The sequence below is a fragment of the Pleurodeles waltl genome, chromosome 9 (genome assembly GCF_031143425.1).
Source record: "Pleurodeles waltl isolate 20211129_DDA chromosome 9, aPleWal1.hap1.20221129, whole genome shotgun sequence".
Classification (NCBI taxonomy): Eukaryota; Metazoa; Chordata; class Amphibia; order Caudata; family Salamandridae; genus Pleurodeles; species Pleurodeles waltl.
The window spans coordinates 320542211-320567940 of record NC_090448.1 but is presented as its reverse complement, the minus strand read 5'-3'; the positions used below and the strand labels follow the sequence as shown (position 1 = coordinate 320567940).

The 25730-nt window shown below is 47.4% G+C and overlaps 1 protein-coding gene across 1 annotated transcript in view; it reads right to left on the bottom strand.

Moving 5' to 3' along the window:
* Positions 1-12138: 12138 nt before the first annotated feature.
* CSNK2B (casein kinase 2 beta) overlaps positions 12139-25730 on the bottom strand; it is a 36902-nt gene continuing 23310 nt past the window's right edge. The window contains 1 exon segment of the mRNA XM_069207489.1: positions 12139-12906. Coding sequence (XP_069063590.1) covers positions 12139-12906 — 768 coding nt within the window.

The window sequence follows — 25730 nt, the reverse complement described above, 5'->3', positions numbered from 1 at the left end:
GTAGTTACAAAATATGGTGTTCTGATGATATGGAGCCAGCTGACATCTATAGTTGTTTATTGATTCAGCTACAGAGTACATACGAGGTATTCACTGGTATCTGCTGCGCTTGTTCGTTATCATCAGTGCTCAAAGACATGTTTCAGTGGTTTTCAATCAATGATTATGGGATTGATTTAGTGTTTGAGGGGTGGAGTAGAGTCCTTTAGGATGGCTCAGGACATTAAGTCTGCCATCCCATTGGCACTTCGACTGTCAAATTTAGAGATGACTGCTGGCCCAGCACACATCTCTGTACCTTGAATGACACTGCTTTTGACGGCTGTTCACCAAAGTTTCAACTTTCTCTGTTTTTCATAAACAAACTTCCAAAATGGGGTTTGTTTCTAAAAAAACACTAACCCCCCAGACCCTGGGAGCTTTCTCCTAGGCTGTACTAGTAAATGTTATTTTTCTGTGTCCTTGAGTGCCAGGCTTTTTCTGGTATTTGTGGACAGAAAAATAACACATCAGACAGTCTGCTCTAAATGTAGTGGCTGGTGTGATGGCTTTACTCTGATGGGCCTTACTCTGTTGGTCCATCCGAGGTAAATTTCGGCTGATGGAGACAATAGGACCGCCGACTGAAAGCTCGGGGTCTGCCCGTCTCCAAATGAGGTGAGGAGACCATGGGCTGTTGGACAGGGTACTATGTCACGTGTATCCAGTCTTGCAAACTGTAAATTAGCCCTTATGTCTTTATTGTCTGAAAATATATACTGGAATGGGCTAGGTAGAAAACAGGTTTGAGGCTGCTCTACGACCTGCACATCACGTACAATTTTCTGTGGTGATCGGTCAAACTTCTAATCTGTCTCCGTGTTTTTTCCTCCAGCTCTAGGTCTCAGAAGTGGCAGGGGCATACGGGTGCTAGGGCACTGCCCCACTAGCACCAGAAGTGACGCTCTTTGCATCTCAGATTGGCAAAATGTAAACAAACAAAAGGACAGACTTGTCTGGTTATCTGTTTTCATTTCGAGGCATGTGCTGTTAACAAAGCAAAATGCGCTGCACAGGGGAGATTACTTTTACAGGACTCCATCCATGCATTGCTAGGGTAAGAGCGCTTTTAATTTTAGTCCCCTTAAGCATTCACAGTCCATTAGACATGCTGTGATGCTCTGTGCAGCACGGTAATGTTAAAGATAGGAGCCTGATTGGAATGTGACAAATGTACAGATGTATCTTCATGCTGTGTCCCGGCCTGGTCTAGCAATCAAAAGGCAGTGATCCCTCACTTCAGCCTCGGCCCATGCTCTTATCACCGTGCAGGTATGTGTATCATGAAGTCAGTGAGTGAAAATTGATGACGCAGAAACGAAGGTTTTACATTTATTAGCGCATAAACGTAGTGCTGCAATAATCAAGTGTGACATTAACCGAAATAATAAAGATTGTACGGGGACAAATGTGCCCTCAGAGTAGTTCGTCAACATTTATAAGCGTGCTTTATATAACGTGATGTATTAGAATTGTACTAATCTGACATAACCGTAAACGTGTGCTATGATTTGCTTGTTTGAAATGTTTTAACTTAGCATAACTTTAGTGGAGGCTTCGGCCTAGTTGCCTTGTCTCACGGCTTAGATGCTCGTGTTTTTCTAACGTGCTAATAAAAAGTGTATTCTTGCTTGAAGCTGTACTTTTCCAGTGAGATCGGTTCACATGCTTATCTTTAAGGTTTCGTGCCAGCCTGGCATCTTCTTCTTTGCTCCAAGGTCAATCTGCAGGTGCAGACAATGGACGCTCTGAAACTGAGTTAATTGGTAAAATATGTTGCAACTTACGTTCCCGACTCCAAGGATAATGTATGCCTAGGTAGAAGCTTGTGAACTGTTGTTTTTGATTGGACAATTTGAAGCCAACCTATGAACCCTCCAATGGAAGACCCTACTGGATTTGAACTGTTGTTTATTTAAACCCGGTGCACGAGAAGAAGGTAGCCATTTTGAGCCATTACCTATCGGACATTGACCATTACCCATTGCATTGCAGTCATTATGGCCCATCTTGCTGACTTCGTCATTTTGCCATCTTCTACGATGCCAATTGATGTTCGACGCCATTTTGAATGAGACTTTGATGCTTTCTCTAATCGAGAGAAAGAGACTTTAAATAATTTACGCCCTAGAGACTTTAACTTTGATTCGTCCCTTTGCATGAAGTAATAGTTTGTCCTTTTATCTTGCCGCTGTGAGGCAATTTGCCCCGTCCACCCTGCCCCTTTGCCCCCGTCCCATGCTGATCGAAACCGGTACCTGTGAGACGAAGACTTCCTTGAATGCTGATTGAATTTGGTAAATATGAAAGGAAAATGTACAATTGCATTGTGTTTCTTTTTAGGTAACCAACTGCTGATTTTTGATAAGAGCCCTAGTTAGGAGTTTTCCAAATTAATGTTGCTAAATTGTTTTTGCATGAAGTCCCACATGCAGATGCTAATTTGAGGTTAGATGAGGATTCATTTGTTGCACGATGCAATTTGAGACCGTGTTATGCTGACTAATGTATGCAATTAGCCCATTACAGATTATAGTTTTAGTGGTTTGCGTTGCTATCATCGAATGCATTGTTATTCAAATGCTGCATAGATTGCATCTTTTCCGCCGTTATGGACAGCTATTAATGTTCATTTACTTATATCATTTGGTGTTGAGACACATTTATATTGTGCTAGCTTTGTTAATATAGGGAAATAAATTCACTAACTTTGAATAAACTGGTGTGGTTATTCATGGCCGGAAGGTCATGGTTCGCCGAAATGTTTTCTGGATTAATTGTGAAGTGTTATGTTGATCAGGGCATTGCTTATGTTCGTTATTGATTATTGATTTGATTAAATTGATTACTCTCGGGTGAAGAGAGCCCCACTTGGTCAAAAGATTCATCGACCCAAGAGCGTCCAGATACAGGTAATTTATTAGGACGGAACGCTCTATCAAATTAAAAAACCTGTGTCAGACATGGAGTGATCTGATGGACCTCACCTCTAGGATGGTGCCTGCAACACTACTGTGATCCAGCCCAATCTTAGCCGGTCCCATGAAATGGGATGGTGGAGGGGTGCAGAAGGGGGGTCGTCATTCCCTTGTGCAGCGCATTTTGAGGACCTTGCACTGGTGTTGCAACATTTATTTATATATTTTAATGCAAACCAGCCTTTTTTTACATTAAAGACAGGATAGCCAGCTCAGCTGGTGGCGGTAGATGCTGCATCTGCACTGCGTTCTCTTTCTGTGCAGGAATTGTTTTTTAGAATCTTTAAACAGGCACTCATCCTATGGTGTCCTCTCTTGAGTTTGTTGAACAGCCCCCAAAAAAACATCTGGCATGCCTGGCCTTGAGCCATTGACATAAGGTGTATTAGCTCCAAATGCCAACCGTGAAGAAAGAATGACGGAGCATGTTCCCTATGCAAGTAAGTGACGCAGCACCGGGCATATGTGATCTACTGTGCCCAGTCACTTCAAGCCCTTATGCTGTCCCATTCCCCATGTGATATAAAGCTCAGAGACATGGGCCCACATTAGGAACTTGGCAGGATGCCCCGCCGCCAACTGTGCCGATGGTCAACGGAAGACCGCCAGTGGCAGCAGTCGGCATCTGGACGAATAATGACGCCTGGAGCCTCACCTCCATTGATGGCGGTGAGGGCCGCCAGGTGCCATGCTGGCGGTCAGAGGCAGGGGTGGATGCTGCTCCACCCTCACTGTCACGTCAGTCTAGAGACCACCACGCCTATAATGATGCATTCAAAGGCGTGGTGGTGCATGGAGAGGCAGCGATGGTGGCGGAGCAGCATCCAGTGAGCTTGTTCCCTCCAGAGCAGCGCGATGGAAGAGGTAAGTGCTGTCTGAGACCGAAGAGGGGGAGGGGGAGTATGTTAGTGAATGGAGGTGTGCGTGATTGTATGTGGGGGGATGTGTGTCTGAGTGTATGGATGCGTGTGTGCATATAGGTGAATGGGTGCATGAGCATGTGGGGGGTTGGCCTGTATGTAAGGGTGGGGGATGGTGAGCTGGAGGGGCCTAGATGGGGTTCTGGGGGTGAAGGGTCAGTTATTGGGGCTTAGGTGGGGGTTGGGGGTGGATCTAGGGGCTTTGTAGTGGCAGGGGGGGCTGGGATGTCAGATACAGGTGACAGGAATAATTCCTGTCACCCGTATGCTTTCCACCAGGGATTACCTGGCGCGGTATCCTGCCAGGAAATCACTGGTGGAAATGAGATCAAAATCCCACCGCCGGTCCGGCCTCCACTGCCGGGTCGAATGTGCCTACAATCGGCCCGGCGGTTGACTCTGGCTTTGCAGCCAGTTCACTACTGTGTTCAGAATATGGTGGTCTGGACCGCCATGCCGTTGGCAGTAATGACCGCCACCACCTGCGTGGCGGTCCAGACCGCCATGTTCATGATGACCACCATGGACGCCAATGTAGGGGTCGTGACCCATGGCTTGCCCATTGCAACTCCTGTTACTGGCTTTGCAACTCCTGGATTTAGGGGTGGCAAAATCAGTGCTAGGAACACAGTGGTAGCTCGTCCTTATGGGCATCGGTCGGGCTCCACTCTTTTTGTTTTCTGACAATTTTATTGTTACACTAACAGTGAATATTATTATTTACCATTGGTGTAACGAAAAATGGAGTACAATTAGTTGAAATGTTAACTTTAATTACAGCTGAGGTAAGTAAAAATACTCTTAAATGTATTTTGTGTTCGTGCATGTCGGTGAGTGTGTGTTTATATGAGAGAGAGTGTGTGTAAGTGTGCATATGAGTGTATGTGTAAGTATGTGTGGGTTGAGTGAAAGTGAAGGTCAACGGGCATGTGATGTCACTTCCGCTACTCCTGGCATTTTGGTGAATTGATTTCCATGCTCAGAGACTCCATTCACTTCAACAAATTATTAAAAATGCAGAGCTGAGACAAGCTTTTTCACCTTAATCTCTGGAAGAAGTCCAAATATTTCAGAAAAATGAAACTGCTGACTGTAGGAAAGTACAATCTTGCCTGGCATGTTACCCCCATTTTTCACTGTATATATGTTGTTTTAGTTGTATGTGTCACTGGGACCCTGCCAGCCAGGGCCCCAGTGCTCATAAGTGTGCCTGAATGTGTTACCTGTGTTATGACTAACTGTCTCACTGAGGCTCTGCTAACCAGAACCTCAGTGGTTATGCTCTCTCATTTCTTTCAAATTGTCACTAACAGGCTAGTGACCAATTTTACCAATTTACATTGGCTTACTGGAACACCCTTATAATTCCCTAGTATATGGTACTGAGGTACCCAGGGTATTGGGGTTCCAGGAGATCCCTATGGGCTGCAGCATTTCTTTTGCCACCCATAGGGAGCTCTGACAATTCTTACACAGGCCTGCCACTGCAGCCTGAGTGAAATAACGTCCACGTTATTTCACAGCCATTTTACACTGCACTTAAGTAACTTATAAGTCACCTATATGTCTAACCTTTACCTGGTAAAGGTTAGGTGCAAAGTTACTTAGTGTGAGGGCACCCTGGCACTAGCCAAGGTGCCCCCACATTGTCCAGGGCCAATTCCCCGGACTTTGTGAGTGCGGGGACACCATTACACGCGTGCACTACATATAGGTCACTACCTATATGTAGCTTCACAATGGTACCTCCGAATATGGCCATGTAACATGTCTATGATCATGGAATTGCCCCCTCTATGCCATCCTGGCATAGTTGGCACAATCCCATGATCCCAGTGGTCTGTAGCACAGACCCTGGTACTGCCAAACTGCCTTTCCCGGGGTTTCACTGCAGCTGCTGCTGCTGCCAACCCCTCAGACAGGTTTCTGCCCTCCTGGGGTCCAGCCAGGCTTGGCCCAGGATGGCAGAACAAAGGACTTCCTCTGAGAGAGGGTGTTACACCCTCTCCCTTTGGAAAATGGTGTGAAGGCAGGGGAGGAGTAACCTCCCCCAGCCTCTGGAAATGCTTTCATGGGCACACATGGTGCCCATTTCTGCATAAGCCAGTCTACACCGGTTCAGGGACCCCTTAGCCCTGCTCTGGCGCGAAACTGGACAAAGGAAAGGGGAGTGACCACTCCCCTGACCTGCACCTCCCCTGGGAGGTGCCCAGAGCTCCTCCAGTGTGCTCCAGACCTCTGCCATCTTGGAAACAGAGGTGCTGCTGGCACACTGGACTGCTCTGAGTGGCCAGTGCCACCAGGTGACATCAGAGACTCCTTCTGATAGGCTCCTTCAGGTGTTGCTAGCCTATCCTCTCTCCTAGGTAGCCAAACCCTCTTTTCTGGCTATTTAGGGTCTCTGTCTCTGGGGATTCCTTAGATAACGAATGCAAGAGCTCATCCGAGTTCCTCTGCATCTCTCTCTTCACCTTCTGCCAAGGAATCGACTGCTGACCGCGCTGGAAGCCTGCAAAACTGCAACAAAGTAGCAAAGACGACTACTGCAACTCTGTAACGCTGATCCTGCCACCTTCTCAACTGTTTTCCTGGTGGTGCATGCTGTGGGTGTAGTCTGCCTCCTCTCTGCACTAGAAGCTCCGAAGAAGTCTCCCGTGGGTCGACGGAATCGTCCCCCTGCAACCGCAGGCACCAAAGAACTGCATCACCGGTACCCTGGGTCTCCTCTCAGCACGACGAGCGAGGTCCCTTGAATCCAGCAACTCTGTCCAAGTGACTCCCACAGTCCAGTGACTCTTCAGTCCAAGTTTGGTGGAGGTAAGTCCTTGCCTCCCCACGCCAGACTGCATTGCTGGGAACCGTGACTTTTGCAGCTACTCCGGCCTCCGTGCACTTCCGGCGGAAATCCTTTGTGCACAGTCCAGCCTGGGTCCACGGCACTCTAACCTGCATTGCACAACCTCCTAAGTTGTCCTCCGGTGAAGTGGAACTGCTTTGTGCGACTTCGGGTGAGCACCGTTTCTCTCCACTTTGTAGTGCCTGTTCCAGCACTTCTGTGGGTGCTGCCTGCTTTGGAGAGGGCTCCTTGTCTTGCTCGACGCCCCCTCTGTCCCCAGACGCAATTGGCGACATCCTGGTCCCTCCTGGGCCACAGCAGCATCCGAAAACCTTAACTGCACAATTTGCAGCTAGCAAGGCTTGTTGGCGGTCTTTCTTCAGGAAAACACTTCTGCACAACTCTCCACGGCGTGGGGAATCCATCCTCCAAAGGGGAAGTCTCTAGCCCTTGTCGTTCCTGCAGAACCTTCAGCTTCTACTGTCCAGTAGCAGCTTCTTTGCATCCACAGCTGGCATTTCCTGGGCATCTGCCCATCTCCGACTTGCTTGTGACTTTTGGACTTGGTCCCCTTGTTCCACAGGTACCCTCGACTGGAAATCCATCGTTGTTGCATTGCTGGTTTGTGTCTTTCCTGCAGAATTACCCTATCACGACTTCTATGTCCTTTGGGGAACTTTAGTGCACTTTGCACTCACTTTTCAGGGTCTTGGGGTGGGCTATTTTTCTAACCCTTACTATTTTCTAACAGTCCCAGCGACCCTCTACAAGGTCACATAGGTTTGGGGTCCATTCGTGGTTCGCATTCCACTTTTGGAGTATTTGGTTTGTGTTGCCCCTATCCCTATGTGTCCCCATTGCATCCTATTGTAACTATACATTGTTTGCACTGTTTTCTAATACTATTACTGCATATTTTGGTATTGTGTACATATATCTTGTGTATATTTGCTATCCTCATACTGAGGGTACACTCTGAGATACTTTGCCATATTGTCATAAAAATAAAGTACCTTTATTTTTAGTATATCTGTGTATTGTGTTTTCTTATGATATTGTGCATATGACACTAGTGGTACTGTAGGAGCTTCACTCGTCTCCTAGTTCAGCCTAAGCTGCTCTGCTAAGCTACCATTATCTATCAGCCTATGCTGCTAGACACCCTATACACTAATAAGGGATAACTGGGCCTGGTGCAAGGTGTAAGTACCCCTTGGTACTCACTACAAGCCAGTCCAGCCTCCTACACTGACATTCAGTAACAGTATTACTAATTCAGTGCCGTAAGAAGGTCTTCAGGTGTGAGTTTTAATAAACTGGTATAGTGTCATCCAGTTTTCCATTTGAAAATGGTAATACAATTGGCTATGAAAGCCGAAAGAAAATGTCATTAGGAGGGGGGAGGTGGGGGTAAGAAGAAACGGTTGTGTAATGTAAGCCCAAGAGAGAGGGAACCAGGCCAGTATTTCACAATATTTACACATTAAGACATTTACATACCATAAAATCTAAAGGGGATTAAATTACAACGTTAGCGGTTGTCCTGAAAATATGGCTTGGATCATGAAGCCTCTGTTGAATTCCACCTACTCCATCTCTCACCTTCCCCACCCCAGTCAGTGCCAGCCGGGGTTTTTATGTAACTCTTGATGATTGATGTTTCATATACAAACATTGTTCTGGGTTATCAAGTTACTCCTTGTGTGCAGTTCTGGTATTTCCTTTCCAATCCACTGTAATCTGATGTTTTAATCAATCAGGTTCAATTGTAGCGAACCCAGACTACAGCTCCTAGAATGCAGTAGTTTCAGAGTATGGTGTCAGCTGGCATCTATAGCCGTTTATTGGCTCAGTTACAGAGTACATACTGAGTTATTCACCAGTTGCTGCAGCACTTGTTTGTTATCATCAGTGCTCAAGGCAGGAGCTCAGTGGTTTTCAATTAATGTTTATGAGACTGATTTAGTGTTTGACGATTGGAGTAGTGTCCTTCAGAATAGTTTAGGATTTTAAGTCTGCCTTCCTAATGGAACTCTCCCTGTCAGATTTAGAGATGACCAATGGCCCAGAGTGCCTTCCCATACCTTGAACGTCAATGCTTTTGATGGCCGTTCATCAAACTTTAAACTTTTTTTGCTTTTCAGAAACAAACTTCGAAATGGGAGTTTGTTTCTGAAAAAACTAAAAACTAATGACCCCCAGACTCTGGGAGTTTTCTCCGAGGGAGTAGGGGTCATTGTTGTTTTTCTCTGTCCCTCAACGCCAGGCATTTTCTGGCATTGATGGACAGAATAAAAATTATACTGTCTGCTCTAAATATAGTGAGTGGTGTGATGACTTTCCTTTGATAATCTTTACTTTGTTGGTCCATCAGAGGTAGCTTTCATTGACGAAGACAATATGACCGCCTACTGAAAGCTCACAGTCTGCCTGTCTCTAAATGAGATGGGCGGACCGTAAGTTTGTCGGACAGGGTACTCTGTCATGTGTACCCAGTCTGTCAAACTCTAAATCAGCCTTTATGTTTGTATGGTCCTAAAAATATATACTGCAAAGGTATACGTAGAAAGAAGGCCTGATGCTGCTCTATGACCTACAGGTAGCATACACATCACTGTGATGATCCGTCAACCATTTAAGATTTCGCCATATTTTTTACTTTAGATCTCAGAGGCGGCTGTGCATAGAGCAGACATCTCCAATGTGTAGCTCATGAGCTACTGGTAGCTCTCCGGCTATCTGTAAGTAGCTCTTCTATGTGCAGCCTATTGTTTGGATTATTTAACATTCCATGCCAAAATTAAAAAGTGTGTAGTCAAGATGAAAATTTATGCATTTTGAAGGTTCATAATATGATGTTTGGAATTTGTTTTCTAAAATATACATTCTAAGTTGCTCAGACCTTTCTTGCATTATTACTGGCAACACAGCCTGATACACTGAGGTAATAACTGCTGGCAGTTTCACATAGGGTGGCACTAATTTAGTGTTGTCTATAGCACACTATTAATCTCAGTAGCTCTGCATAATTTTTATTGAATAGAAGTAGCTCTTGCTACAGAAAAGGTTGGAGACCCCTGGCATAGAGGGTGCTAGAAGGCTGCTCCACTAGCACCAGCAGTGACAAAAAGAGAAGCTGCTCTTTGCATCTCAGATCGGCAGAAATGTAAATAAACAAAATGTCAGACTTGTCAATTTGTCTGATTTCATTTCGAGACCTGTACTGTTAACAAAGCAAAATGCGCAGCACTGGGGAGATGGCTTTTACAGGACTCCATCCATGCATGGCCAGTCTTTAAGGGTGCTTTTAATTTGAGTCCCTTGAAGCATTCACACTCTATTAGACATGCTGTGCATGCTTTATGCAGCACCGTGTTAAAGATGAGAGCCTGATTGGGGAGTGACACATTTGAAGCAGGGTTACCCCAAGCCCAATCAGAAGCCAGGACAGAGCGGGAACACAAAAGGTCTGGCCTGAGGCCTATCCTGACCTCTTCTAGGGCGGTCAGGCTCAGAATGCTCCTCACACTGTGAAGAAAAGACGCGTGGAGTGCATGGGATACAAAGCAGAAGGGCTGATTAGCAGTCCAGTGATTGAGTGTTCTAGGAGGTATGTTTTAATTGTAGAGAGACAGAGAGAGAAAGAGAGAGAGACACAGAGAGAGAGAGAGAGAGAGAGAGAGAGAGAGAGAGAGAGGGGTGTGGGAATGGGGTGTTCATGAATGTGTATGTTGTAATACACACACGCATCTTATATGTGAAGTACGGTTGTTTGTATTACAGCTTCCGACAAGGGTTTGCTGCAGCACTGAGGTTAATAATTTCAATGTAATTATAGCTACTCTTTTAGTAACAGGTTTCACGAGCGCTGACCATCATCTTTTGTCACCATTGTTTCAGTATTTACAGGCTAAGACAAGTGTTGGAAAAAATAAAATATCGAATTTACAGAGTATTTAGGTAATATAATACTGCTATTAAGTTCTTGCAGACTGAACAGGGCTTTTATAATTTTTAAATAGCATGTTTTGGGAAATCGCTCTGCTTGAATCAAATCTTTACATAGTTTGCTGTGGATGAGACTATTATGCACACGTAAATGTGTATTTTTTTTAATTAGCTAGAAAAGACAAGGGATGAAGGTAATGCATAGGTCTACATATGTCCTGTGCACTCCTGTCCACTGCTTTGGATGTGAAGACCAAGACTAATGGTTGAAGCCTGTCTAGCATCGATCCCATCGACCGTCTGAGCCAACCCTGCCTGAGGAACACGTTACGTTTTTTGAATGCCTGGTACGGTACACTAACTGGACCCCCATTGGCCTTTTGCATCTTCATCTGAAGAGTGAATGTGTTTCTGTGTGGTTATAAAGGGTACCATAATGTTGGCAATAAATTCTAGCTGTAAAATGTGGTGGTGACAGGACATTGTAGGGGCAAAGAAATTGCCCACTCCTCTTTCCCTGTCTAAATGCAGTATTCACAGTTGTGAATCACGTGTTAACTCTGTTTTAGACTATATGGTCATAGTGGAATGGCCTGATGTATGGACTTTGCCCATGCCTTTAAACTATCCACATACATTTTAGTTAGAATGTTATGTTTGTAGGGGGGATTTGTTCATCTTGATGTTTAAAAGTACCCATCCAGAATTGCCTTTAGAACTTGCAGCTCTTAAACAATCTTTAGGACAATGTGGTGCAAAACACATCACTATGTCGTCTTCAAGTTTTTATTTTTTTCCTTAATGAAGAGCGCTCTGAACCTCCTTAGGTGCTTGGGCTTGCTTGCTCTGAGCACTGCACGCAAGTGCTTACATCTCACCAGTTTTAAGATTTCACCACCCGCCACTGCTAAATCTGTGTCTTTGTCATTTTACATCCCTTCCCTCTCAATATGCTATATTACTCCCCATTTTAAACAAGTTCTTGGTAGTTATTCCCTTGAAATGTGTGTGGATGCATTTAGAAGATTTTAGTTCTCGTAGAACGGGATGTTGAGTGGCCTTCAGTTATGGGCACTGAGAATTCTTTGAAAGGGAGGAAAGATGGCAAGCCTGGTTATGTCATTTTGTCACTTTTGGTAATAACTATTGCTCATGTTTACTTCATGTCATCTATTTATGATTCATTATCACAAGGCCAACTGCAATAAATAAAACATTCAAATCACATCTTTATATTTTATTTAAGGTTAAAAAAACTATAGCTGCTCCTCACTATCAGAATAAGGAAATATTTATTACATTTCAAAGCACACTAAAATAAACTTCAGATTTCTAACTTGCCGGGCTATGGGAAACTGGGGGAAAGAGCTCGATGGGTGATATGGGTATTGGGAAATACTGAAATTACTATGGGGCCTTAGCATCGGCTTTCATTATGTGAAAGAGCCGCGAAGTGATTGGAAGAAGAGGGGGCGGGTAAGGAGCACATGTGTACAACGGGCAGGTCAGAGGACAGCTGCAGCAGGTTTGCCATTGGGTGGACCTTGAACCCGTACAACCTTGGAACAAATTTGTAAGCTGGCCTTTTGGGCCTGTATTCTGGGTGCACCATAAACAGCATGTGGGGAAACCCTGTTCCGAAGTAGTCTCCGTCCCTGTGATGGTGATGTTAAGATTTTGGGGTGTACACATCTATGCATTTGGGCCAATAGAGCTTCACCATGGCCTCCCCAGGGATGTCGGAAAGGCCAATTGGAAGCATGGGCTGGTTTTCACAGTAGACACAGGGGCTGTTCCAGAAATCTCCTTGCTGGTACTTCTCAAGCATCTGTGTGATGCCTCTGTTCGTGAGTACGTATCGGGCATGGATGAGGCCATACAGCATCTCAGCTGCTTGTTTAATCAGGACACTTTGGTTAGGGTTACCTTCCAACTCCTCGTCTGGCTCAAGATCCATGATCATATCTAGAGCCTGGAGGTAGTGTGGGACCTGCTCATTTAGTCCTGTCAAGTTGAACTTGTCCTGGATATAGTTTTCGTTCACCTCACAAAAGAATTCATTGCCACACAGCCTGCAGAAGGAGGAGATCCAGGGCACTTCTTCCAAGCTGCTCAATTTGTTATCCTTCTGCGAGGGGCGCCTGTCATGGCGGTGCCCGGGTCTGGGAAGGGGAAGTAGAGGCCTCTGTGCAAAATCAGAGCTTTAGAAACTAAATGAAATACATTGAAGTTCAAGGCCAAGGATTTTCAGCAGCTGCAAGTACTAAAATGGGCAGGTAATGACAAAGACAGGCTCAGAATATGTTTACCTATATGTTTTTCAGCACCGGTTTAACCTGGTTCACTCAATTAAGCAAAGTTATTAGCTTCCCCCAAAAAATGGACAGTCAGGAAACCTCACCACTTGTGTAGATGGGCAAAAATGTCCAGAAATCTTTTTTCCGATTCAAAGCTTGTGCAGGTCTCTGCAGCCAAATGTTTCACCAGGGAGGGGTATTGACTGGCAACAGGGTTGATTAACTTACAGCCACTTAGTGGGTCAAGAGCTGCTGGTCCTCAGCCACGCCCTGGTGATTCCTCCCACCTGGAATAACCCGCCCCCCCAAGTAAGGCCAGACTTCCGGTGGTAAGGAATCACCAGTGTATGCTGACCATGGATGGGAGCAGGAGTGTTTTCTCACTGTCACACTGGGTCCTTGAAAGTCATCAAAATTGTTACAAAAGTGACAGAAAGCTGCAATATGCTTGTCACCACAGCTTCACACACCTACATTTGTATACCCCGGTCAGCATAGAAAATTCCACTGATTGAATGGCGCAACAGATGTGGTCAAAGCTAGGTGCAAGTTCTTAAGAAAAAATGGCACTAATCACAAATGAATATACCACTAGTGTGGAAACTCAGTATTGCTAGGAACTATGGGTTATCAATACTTAAGTAAATAATGGTTATTTTGAAAACATTCAAGTAAATGTTTGGAGTTATTCAAGGGTTATTTATGGAATCTAACACCAATGTATACAGGTAAACAGCATTTTTAACAGTAGAACCACAAGACTAATACATTTACTGTTGTTTAGTATCATGTTAAATGCACATAAGTATCATATAAAAACGTTTTATAGACATCAAGCCAAATAAAATACAAAGTCACCGGGTACAATACTCAATTGAACCACATATATAAGAGGTGAGACGTGCGATCACAGAATTCAAAACCAATGGAATATGACTGCTGTTAGAAATGGGGTCTTTGGTTGGCAGTCAGGTTACCGCCTGTCCAAGCAAGGACGCTCACTTTAGTCAGGGTGAAGGAGAGTCACACTCAGTTAACCCCCGCTCACCCTTGGTAGCTTGGCACAAGCAGGAAGGATAAACTTCAGAGAAAAGGTGTAAAGTATTTGTACCAACACACACAGCAATATAGTGAAAACACCACAAAATGACTCAACACAGGTTTAGAAAAATAGTCAATATTTATCTAAACAAAATAAGACCAAAACGACTGTTGGACTTTTTGCCTTACGCAGGGTCATCCCCAGTCTTTTTACCTCCTTCCTCCTGGTTTTTCTGACCTCTCGCTGTTGGCTCTAGGACTCTGAGCACTTCATCACTGCTGGCCAGTGCTAAAGTGCAGGTGCTCTCCCATCTAAAGTTGGTATGATTGGCTTATACCTAATTGGCATATTTAATTTACCTATAAGTCCCTTGTACAGTGGTATCTCTATACCCAGGGCCTGTAAATTAAATACTACTAGTGGGCCTGCAGCGCTGCTTGCGCCACCCACTGAAGTAGACTTTTAAACCTGTCTCAGGCCTGCTAGCGCAGGGCCTGTGTTCGCTGTTTTCTGCCACAGGGACCTGGCATCTAAACTTACTTGCCAGGCCCAGGACTCCCCTTTTACTACATGTAAGTCACCCCTAAGGCACGCCCTAGCTAGCCTTGTGGTCAGGGTGCCATGTATGTAGAAAGGAGGACATGTGCCATATTGCATGGCCTGTCCTGGTAGTGACAAACAGCCTAACTGGTGTCTCACTGCTGTGAGTGCTGCCTTCTCATAAGATTGCATTAGAAATGCCCTGCCTTATGTGTAAGGGGTATTGTCTGATTTATGAGGGGTAGCGTAGGCGTGTTTGGTATGGTTGTGATAATAAATACTGCTTACTGGTGTGGGTGTATTTTTTATTACTATCACAGAAACGCCACTTCTAGAAAGTGCACATTTATCTGTACTTATGACTGGTGTTTTGCAGCTTGACACCAATCCACGTCTGGGCAGAGTGACAGTTGGGGTTTGTGCCTACTTTTCAGACAGCCTGTACACAGGGAGGGTGGAGGTGTCACAGAGGTGCATTTGCATACTGAATAGTCTTCCTGGGCTGAGAGAAGGGAGAGGCGGGGCACACCTGCATTTGTAAAGACTGTGCCCTGGCCTCACACAATAGGGTCGTTAACCCCCCACTGATGTTTGGAGCCTGTGCTGAAAGGAGAGAGGGGGCACTCCCAGAACCAGTTGTAACTGTCTGGAACCTCCTCTCCCTACCATTGTAAAACACTGTAAGAACTGACTATAAGTACAGGGGAATTTTCCCCACAATTTGGAGACTCTTGGAATCATCTTGGAACTGGACACCAAAGGCTGAAAGGACTCACCAGGAACCGCCATGGACTGCTGCTGCTGTGCTGACCTGTGACCTGCCTGGTCACTGTGAAGGACTTGCCACTTGCTGCCTTTCCCTTGTGCTGGCCTGTAGCTGGGCCCTCCACCTGAGGACCTTGTCTTAAGATTCTGCTCCCCAGGGGCAGGGTCCTATGGCCCCTGACCCCTGCATCCATTTCTTCACGAGGGGTGCTTCTCTGTGGTTGCGGCTGCCATAGCGCTGATTGCAGCGCGCTTATGGAGCCTTGGGAGCTCGTAGGCTCCTTGCTGCATTGTGCCCCTTTAAATAAGATCACTGCAGCGGCCCGGGAAGCTGGAAGAACACTTGCGCACCACATCGGGTGCAGGCGAGTGTCTGCTCGGGCCCCAGGAGGGGTCCGATCTTCTTGTGGCTTCACGGCAGGACCAGGGGAAGGCGCAGGGAGTGCCCCCTTCCCCCTGGCCTCTGCGTTAGGAGCAGGACGCTCCTTTTCTGCTGTTAGGAAAAACGGGCATTATTTTGCCCCCCCCCTTGGTGGAAGAGCCAGTGGAGGCCCGGGGGGCCCCCAGAGATCGCGGGTCCCAAGAGGGACCTGTCATTAAACCGGAGGGGGTGCGTGGTGCCCCCCTCCTGCCCTAAGGTGTTTTTGCTGGCTTTGGCCCCCCTCGTGAGGGCCGGTTGAGGCCCTGGGTGGCCCCCAGCAATCACAGTCCCCAGAGGGGCCTGTCTATAAAAGAGAGGAGGTGCATGTCACACTCCTCTGACCCCAGTGTATAAGGGAGGCTCCCGTTTTGCGCATAGGAGCGCCGGGGGGCCCATTGTTCGCCTTCTAGGCACTGGAGGTGCCTTCATCCAACCAGGTACTGTTTAAAGGACCAATATAGTTGCAATCCAAAGTTCTTTCTACAGACTTTTATTTGATTCATATATTACCTACCTGCTTTGATGTTTTTACATATGTGTATGCAAATGTTCCTTTTATGGACATGCTTGCTGAAATGTTTTTCTAACTTGCCATATGTTTTCTAATGTTCCTACTATGGGCATTTTATGATATTCTTATGACAAGTGCTGTAATAACGTGTTTTCCTGACTACTGCTTATGTTGCAGAATACTGAGTAACCTGTGTGTTATGTGTGACTACTGCTAGGTTGCAGAGTAACTAATGTGTAACGTTCTGACAACTGCTAAGGCAGCAGGATAGTACTGGTATGTGATGTTTGGTCTGATAATTGCGTTGTGTACAATACAGTATATTTTCATATAATCTGGTGTTGTGTTTCCTTTGTGGTGGGGTTATTGCGTCACATGTGTTGTGTGTGTTGTGCAAATGCTTTACACATTGCCTCCGGGTTAAGCCTGACTGCTCGTGCCAAGCTACCAAGGGGGTGAGCAGGGGTTATCTTGGACGTGTAACTGCCTGGCTGAGGTGCATACCCTAGCCAACCAGAAACCCCATTTCTAACAACGACAAAAATCCGACATACACAAGTCAAGTAATGAATTTTTAAAGATTAAACTTAAAAATAGCGCTTAGAAACACAAATTGCTTCGATGAGATGTTAACAGGCTGTCATGACGGGGTCGTTCCCAACAATCCGACACCAAGGGCGCTGGGTACAGAGTCATGCAGACCCCGAGGTACAGTACCTTAGTAAAGAGTGAAAACAAGCCGGTGCGCGAAGTCGGGGATCGTGGCGTCGCTGGATCCAAAGCGGCATTGGTTCCAGTGCGGCGGGGCAAAGGGGCTGAGGCATCACGAAAAGGCGTCGGGTCCTTGCTGCGAGCGGTGGAGGTGAGGCGGCGGCGGCGGTGCAAAATGTTGAATCTGCACACTTCGGGAAAGTCGATATCCAGCTGTTACAACATGGTGCGGTGACTTCCACGGAGTCACAGACTGCGGCGGGGCTGCAGCAGTGTTGGCCTGCGAGGGTCGTCACACTCCAGCGAGGACCACGGAGTCGGATGCAGGCGGCATCAGGGGATTCAGCAGCGGCGTCAGACTGGAGTCATCCGAAGTCAGTTTTCTTGGATTTTCACCAGCTTCTCCTTTCAAGGACCCAGGGACTGGATAGGGCACCACTTGTCAGGGCAGGAGTCTCAGCAGAAAGTCCAGGTGCTGGTGGGGGAAGTCTTTGATGGCCCTGAGACTTCAGAACAGGGAGAAAGCTCAGTACAAGCCCTTGGAGAGTCTTCTCAAGCAGGAATATGCCACAAAGTCCAGTCTTTGTCCCCTTTCACAGTTAGAAGCAGCAACTGCAAGATAGCTCCACAAAACACAGTCACAGACAGGACAGCACTTCTCCTCAGCTCTTCAGCTCTCCTCGTTGGCAGAGGCTCCTCTTGATTCCAGAAGTGATCTAATTTTCAGGGGTTTCGGGGGCTTTCCTCATACCCCTTTCTGCCTTTGAAGTAGGCCTGCTTCAAAGGAAAGTCTCTCTTGTTTGTAAGATCCTGCCTTGCCCAGGCCAGGCCCCAGACACACACCAGGGGGTCGGAGACTGTATTGTTTGAAGGCAGGCAGAGCCCTTTCAAGTATAAGTGACTACCCTTCCCCTCCCTCCTAGCACAGATGGCTCATCAGGATATGCAGGCTACAACCCAGCTCCCTTTGTGTCACAGTCTAGAGAGAGGTGCAAACAGCCCAACTGTCAAAATGACCCAGATAGGGAATCCACAAACAGGCAGAGTCACAGAATGGTTTAAGCAAGAAAATACCTACTTTCTTAAAGTGGCATTTTCAATCACACAATCTAAAAACCAACTTCACGAAAATAAGTATTTTTTAATTGTGAGTTCAGAGACCCTAAATTCCACATTTCTATCTGCTCCCTAAGGGAATCTGCACTTTATTAATATTTAAAGGCACCCCCCATTTTAACCTATGAGAGAAATAGGCCTTGCAACAGTGAAAACCAAATATGGCAGTATTTTACTGTTAGGACATGTAAAACACATACTTACATGTCCCACCTTTTACATACACTGCACCCTGCCCATGGGACTACCTACGGTCTACCTCAGGCGTGCCTTACTTGTAAAAAATGGAAGGTTTAGGCCTGACAAGTTGGTACACTTGCCAAGTCGAATTGGCAGTTTAAAACTGCACTCACAGACACTGCAGTGGCAGGTCTGAGCCATGTTTACAGGGCTACTAATGTGGGTGGCACAACCAGTGCTGCAGGCCCACTAGTAGCATTTGATTTACAGGCCCTGGGCACCTCTAGTGCACTGTACTAGGGACTTACTAGTAAATCAAATATGCCAATCAGGGAAAGCCAATTACACATACACTTTACAAAGGAGCACTTGCACTTTAGCACTGGATAGCAATGGTAAAGTGCCCAGAGTGACAAAAACAGCAGAAACAGAGTCCAGCATACATCAACAACCTGGGATACAGAGGCAAAAAGTTAGGGGAGATCATGCCAAGGATGCCAAGCCTAACAGCTGCCATTGATCTTAAAGGCTAAGACACACTGGTACGATTATTATGCATGTCTCTAGATGTTGCCAAGTCTGATAGATAGCACAAAAAATCATTATGTCACCATTTTGGACCTTGCAAAAGGAATTTAAGGGGTCTCCATCAGAGCCAAGTTGATGACATTCAGTGTGGTGACCCCGCCATGTAGTGTGGAAGAGTAGATATTCCACAAGGATATGGGCAGTGTTAAGTAATGAATCCTATCACAATGAATCAGTCTGGGGTTAGTCATAAGAGTCATTCTAAGTCCTGGCATGGCTAAGATGATTAGTAACAGAGCATGCTCTTTTATATATTCTGTAGATCTCCACAATCAGGTGGCTATGGGACGTGGCCTGCAAGAGTCACCATGCTACTCTTCCTTAGTCAGTTCATGTAGTTTGTTAATCTGTCTATATATTTTGGCATCAAAACATGAAACTTCATTCGAATCTGTGCTTGGATTTATAGAATGGTCCATATTAACATTCACAATCCGCATGCCAACTTATAAAAAATCCATCTGGTCAAATTCACTTTCATCGGTGGCCAAAGGTGGTCAGTCCTTTGTGTCAAGTTGTAAAAATAATGTTGGATAAAAGAATTTTCTCTGTAAAGTAGAATTACCAATTTTGTTTTGTTTCCTCGTCAGGGTGCTTTCCGAGGTACTGAAGACAGGCATACAGCTAGTCTACTAAACTCAGATAAAACCTGTACATTTCTTTTAGAAAGGACCCATTCCTCTGGAATATAATGGAGACCTTCTTCCAGGCCACCTCTGGTTTTGTAGTCTTATGGTTAACGAGTTCCTGCTCCTCCATCAGCACACAGAGGTTGCAAGGTCAGGGGGTTTGGTTATGGGACTGGTTGGCCCAAATTGTTTTACACTTTGGTCCTGCCTCTACATGGTGAGGCCTATGGCTTATGAAGGAACGTATGGCATGATTTCCCTGAAACCTGTGAGGCAGACAGTCAGGATATTGTATCATGGAGGGATAGTCATGGTCAAAATGAAAGCAAGATGTCGTTTGGATGGATCCTAATCCCTGCGCTTCTCTGACCCTGCTTAGCAGAGCAGGGGCCTGTACAATCTATTTCTGCTTACTTCTTAGCTCCTAAGAGGTAGGGTATCAAAGTATTGACTATTTATGTTTCCTTCAGCAGTTTTAGCAATCTTGTATTTTGTGAGTGGGATAATGATTTATGATTAGGGAATACTCGTCGTACTGTGACGTCAAATATTGCATTACTTTAATTTTTAGATTTCGTTCCTTCTAATTCAGCTCTTGATTCGCTTATTTCCCTCCCTCTTCAGGGTGTTTGCTTTAACATCCTTTGGCTCATGCCTTAGTAATCCAATGGCTGTTGTCACTACAGCATGATTTCTTTCTGTTAGAGTGCCAAGTTTGGACAGTTCGCTGGACCTTTTGTTTCAAAACTTGCTGTCAGGAATAGGTGATATTGTTGGAGGTGTGCTTCTGGGGATTCCCGCGTTGAAACTGGTGAGAAAAGCTCCATCTTTGGTCTTTTCTTTTCACATCTGAGCTCGTCAGTTATGGATGACCAGCCTGTGTGTTGCCCCTGGCAGAGTTGTTGAACAATATGACCCTTGTCTGCATAGCTTGTTTGGTGGAGAAAGCTTCCACCACTGACTCTCTTTTGATTACATCATTAAGTAAGACAGCCAGGTACCCTCCGGGTTTCCGAGCAGGGCCCCTCTCCTTGGGATCTGGTCTGGTTTGAGTTTCCTGAAATCTCCTTGTAGGGCACCGCTAAGGAGGAAGTAAGGTAAGTCTTCAATTTCTGCACAAACAGCCGGCTGATGAAATGTTGCCACCCAAGCCAAATTTGTAAGAGGGACCTTTCTAGGTTGTTGGTTCAGGCCTTTCCAATCAAATTACATAGGGTTGTCTTGATTTTCTTATCCAGGATAGAAAATGTTGGATCAGGGAATGTTGTTCAAGTCAGAGAGTGACTCTTCCAGTTAAATCTTTCCAATCGCTTCTCAATCTCTTTAGGCCATTCTTTGTTACACTTATTCAGTGGTGCACTGGTTTGGGTATTGAAGATTATATATTTAGGTTACCTTCAGGAAGAGGGTCTTCAGTCTTCATTTTTTAATTCTTGTCATTTCATTTTGACCATGTGTCATTTGTCAGGCTTGTATTGTTGCTGCCTTCCCCCTTTATAGTGTAGGGGCGTGGTAATCTCTCATTTGATCCTCTCTTCAGCCAGCAAATAGCTTATGTATGATTCCAGTATCGCAAACAGTTTTACAATGTGTATGCTCTTTCAAATCCATTTCCCATATCTCTCTCGGTTTCCTGATCTTCAAACTCGGCTTCAGATATACCTGGCTTAGGTAGTAATGCTTCTGACCTTGCTTTGCATGATCATATTGAAGGCATGTGCTTGTTTATTGAGTGAATGAAGTTTATTTTGCCTCATCAGGCAAGAGCTCTCACTTTCTATCAGCCAATGCCATATGGCTCTTCTAAGATCAATTTTCCATCACAGGGATTTCTAAGTTGCAAATGTGCTTGACTTTTTTCAAATATGATGTTTTCTAAGTGGAACCGGGATGCCCTTTGTGCATTTGGATCCTCAGTGCATGGTCCTGCATTTTTGGTCATTTAGCCACAGGTTATTCTTTGTGCATTGAGGGGATGTTGAATTTAACTGTTTATGGAGGATGTATGCATTCCATTTATATAGCCCAAACATAGCTAGAAAGCAACATAGTGCTCTGCATTACTTGGAAAAGTGGGAGACGATCTGCAAAGTTGCAAACAGCAAGTGGGGGTAACACCTGTACAATTCACATATTACCTTTCACATTTTTAGGTTGGGGGGATTAAGTGATTCGCCTACAATCACAGGATGCTGAGTCAAATGCTGAGGCCAAGATTCAAACCTGGGTCGACAGGTTCCACAGTCAGCACCTCTAGTTGCTAGGCAACATCACCTCCCTTCAGTGCTATATTGGTTTTGATGATTATTCTCATATAAGAGGGCGGATACTGAATAGTTCCACATTTTTCAGATGTAATCCGTGGCAATCTTAACTTTGTCATAATTATCATTGATGTAGAGGTTGTAGAGTGTTAGTTCTAAAATGCAGCCCTTTTTTAACTTCTTTGACCTTTGATACGTTCGTCAACAGTTGGACACTCAACGCTGTTCGAATGTGGATTGATGATCGGGCACTAAGGGGGTCATTCCAACCCTGGTGGTCGGTGTTAAAGCGGCGGCCAAATCGCCAACAGGCTGGCGGTAAAAAAAATGCAATTCCGACCCTGGCGGAAACCGCCAACCGAGACCGCCACTTTAACACACCACCCGCCACGGCGGGACAAACAAACAGCGCGGTGGTCACCGCCAACAGACAGGCGGGAGACAATGTACCGCCCACCCTATCACAACCCACCAATCCGCCACCTTTTCCGGGGCGGTAGCCCCGCCGATAAAAACACGGCGGAAACAGCCATTTCAAACGGAAAACGCTCACCTCCATACACCCCACGAGAAATCTGGACAGCATGGAACCCGAACTACACATCCTACCAGCCATTGTCTTCCTGCTCCTCTACCAGGAGCACGAACGCCGGCGCAGAAGACAACGGTGAGTACTGCACCTATGACACAGGGGAGGGGGGAGGAGAAAATATTACGGGGACACACATACGCGACACACCCAGCCCCACCGTCACCCACTACAACACACAAATCAATGCACAGTAATACATCACAGTTACCCCCCCAACCCCCCCAGAAGAATGCAAAGGCAAAAGGAAATGATTATAAATATAGAATTATATTGTAAGACTGAGTATAAAATATATCACACATCAATAACTTTATATACATTAATTGTCCAGTCCGATATGTATATCAGCCATTGTTTGTGGGCCACTGGGCAAAAACACATGGGCAAAGCCCACACAGGATACCTGCCTCCAACGGAGAGAACACTGCAGGGGCATCAGATAGGAAAACTATAGGCACCTCAGGGGGAAGGGAAGGGGGGGCACCTCAGCCAGATGAGTCCATGACGCCAGATCCACGAGGGGCCTCCATGGCCACTGTGCCATCCTGGGGAGTGCAAAGCCACAGTCTCTCAAGTCTCTACAGTGGGTGGGGTGCCCACTGTGCCATCCTGGGGAGTGCAAAGCCACAGTCTCTCAAGTACATACAGTGGGTGGGGTGCCCACTGTGCCATCCTGGGGAGTGCAAAGCCACAGTCTCTCAAGTCTCTACAGTGGGTGGGGTGCCCACTGTGCCATCCTGGGGAGTGCAAAGCCACAGTCTCTCAAGTACATACAGTGGGTGGCTTGCCCACTGCCATATCCTGGGGAGTGCAAAGCCACAGTCTCTCAAGTCTCTACAGTGGGTGGGTTACCCACTGTCCAATCCTGGGGAGTGCAAAGCCACAGTCTCTCAAGGGGATAACAGTCTCCACTGGTACTGGAGGGGGACTAGTGCCTAGAGTGCTTCGTGCAGCCATGCCCGACACAGATGCGGGCCTGCCCCTTCCGCCAATGGGCCAGCGGTGCTTGAGATGGCGGTGCCCAGCGGAGCAGTGCTTGAGATGAAGGGCCCTGTTCAGCGGTGCTTGAGATGAAGGGCCCAGTTCAGCGGTGCTTGAGATGAAGGGCCCAGTTCAGCGGTGCTTGAGACGGCGGTGCCCTGTTCAGCGGTGCTTGAGACGGCGGTGCCCAGCGGAGCGGTGCTTGAGATGAAGGGCCCTGTTCAGCGGTGCTTGAGATGAGGGGCCCAGTTCAGCGGTGCTTGAGACGGCGGTGCCCTGTTCAGCGGTGCTTGAAACGGCGGTGCCCAGCGGAGCGGTGCTTGAGATGAAGGGCCCTGTTCAGCGGTGCTTGAGATGAAGGGCCCTGTTCAGCGGTGCTTGAGATGAAGGGCCTAGTTCAGCAGTGCTTGAGATGAAGGGCCCAGTTCAGCGGTGCTTGAGACGGCGGTGCCCTGTTCAGCGGTGCTTGAGACGGCGGTGCCCAGCGGAGCGGTGCTTGAGATGAAGGGCCCTGTTCAGCGCTGCTTGAGACGAAGGGCCCTGTTCAGCGCTGCTTGAGATGAAGGGCCCAGTTCAGCGGTGCTTGAGATGAAGGGCCCTGTTCAGCGGTGCTTGAGACGGCGGTGCCCAGCGGAGCGGTGCTTGAGATGAAGGGCCCTGTTCAGCGGTGCTTGAGATGAAGGGCCCTGTTCAGCGGTGCTTGAGACGGCGGTGCCCAGCAGAGCAGTGCTTGAGATGAAGGGCCCTGTTCAGCGGTGCTTGAGATGAAGGGCCCAGTTCAGCGGTGCTTGAGACGGCGGTGCCCTGTTCAGCGGTGCTTGAGACGGCGGTGCCCAGCGGAGCTGTGCTTGAGATGAAGGGCCCAGTTCAGCGGTGCTTGAGATGAAGGGCCCTGTTCAGCGGTGCTTGAGACGGCGGTGCCCAGCGGAGCGGTGCTTGAGATGAAGGGCCCTGTTCAGCGGTGCTTGAGACGGCGGTTCCCAGCGGAGCGGTGCTTGAGATGAAGGGCCCAGTTCAGCGGTGCTTGAGACGGCGGTGCCCAGCGGAGCGGTGCTTGAGATGAAGGGCCCAGCGGAGCGGTGCTTGAGATGAAGGGCCCAGTTCAGCGGTGCTTGAGATGAAGGGCCCTGTTCAGCGGTGCTTGAGATGGCGGTGCCCAGCGGAGCGGTGCTTGAGATGAAGGGCCCTGTTCAGCGGTGCTTGAGACGGCGGTGCCCAGCGGAGCCCAGCGGAGCGGTGCTTGAGATGAGTGTCCTGGTCAGCGGATCCGGCCCAGGCATGGATGTCACTCGCCACCTGACATGTGGCTGGCGGGGCCTTCCTGCCCATCTGTCTGGTGGCTTGCGGGGCCCTCCTGGGCTGCAGTTCTCGGCCTGTGGGTGTCCTCCTGCCCACCCGGGACGTGGCTTGCGGGGCCCTCCTGGGCTGCAGTACCGGGCCTGTGTGTGTCCTCCTGCACACCTGGGATGGGGCTGGTGGGGCCCTCCTGGCCAGCTGGCCTGCTGCTGGACTTGTCGGGCGTGCTGCCCTTCCCACCCTTCCCTGCACGCTTGTGGCCCTTTCCCACCTTTGGCGGTGTGCCAGGTGGCACCTGACTTCCTGCCGGAGCCAATGTAGGGATTTTTGTCCCTGGGGTCTTTGGTCGCTCGCGCCGGGCACTGGCAATCTTAGGATGCTTTTCCGGTGGTGGGCTGGCCGTGCCTTGGCTCCTAGCTGAACTGGATGCCCTTGAGGGTGGGGGACTCCACAGTCCATGGACAACAGTCTTCACAGGTCCCGGTTTTGTGGTGGCTGAGGTGCTGATTGGAGTCTTATGAGATGGACGGGTGGGGGAGTTGTAGGAAAGAGGTCAAGTTTGGAAAGGAAAAGCAATTTGGAAAGAGAGGGACGGGTAGGTGTAGTGGGTATGGGAGTGGAGGAAGAGGATGTGGTTGTAGGGGTGTGAAGTCTGGTGTCTTTGGGTGCAGGTGCTTGGGCTGGAGGCTGTCGTGAGGTGGATGGCTGTTGGGTGGGGGGCTGTCTGCGTTTGTGTAGTTTGGAGGAGGGGGTGACAGACACACTTGAAGAGGACACAGGGGACGTGTAAATGGTAGTGGGGGTGGTGACTGCACGTGTGCGGAGTGTTCTGGTGGGTGTGCTGTTGATGGACGTAGTGGCTGAAGATGTTGTGCATGCAAGTGTGAGTGGAGACGTCACAGGGAGGGAGGAGGGAGACGAGGAGGAGGGGGACAGAGTGGAGGCAGTGGCTGTTGGTATGTCTGCATGGGGATGTTGCTTGTGTGAATGCTTGTGTGATGTGTGGTGCTTATGTCTGGATGAGCTTCCCTTGGGTGTTGAGGTGTGTGCAGGCTGGTCTGATGGTGTGTTTGGGA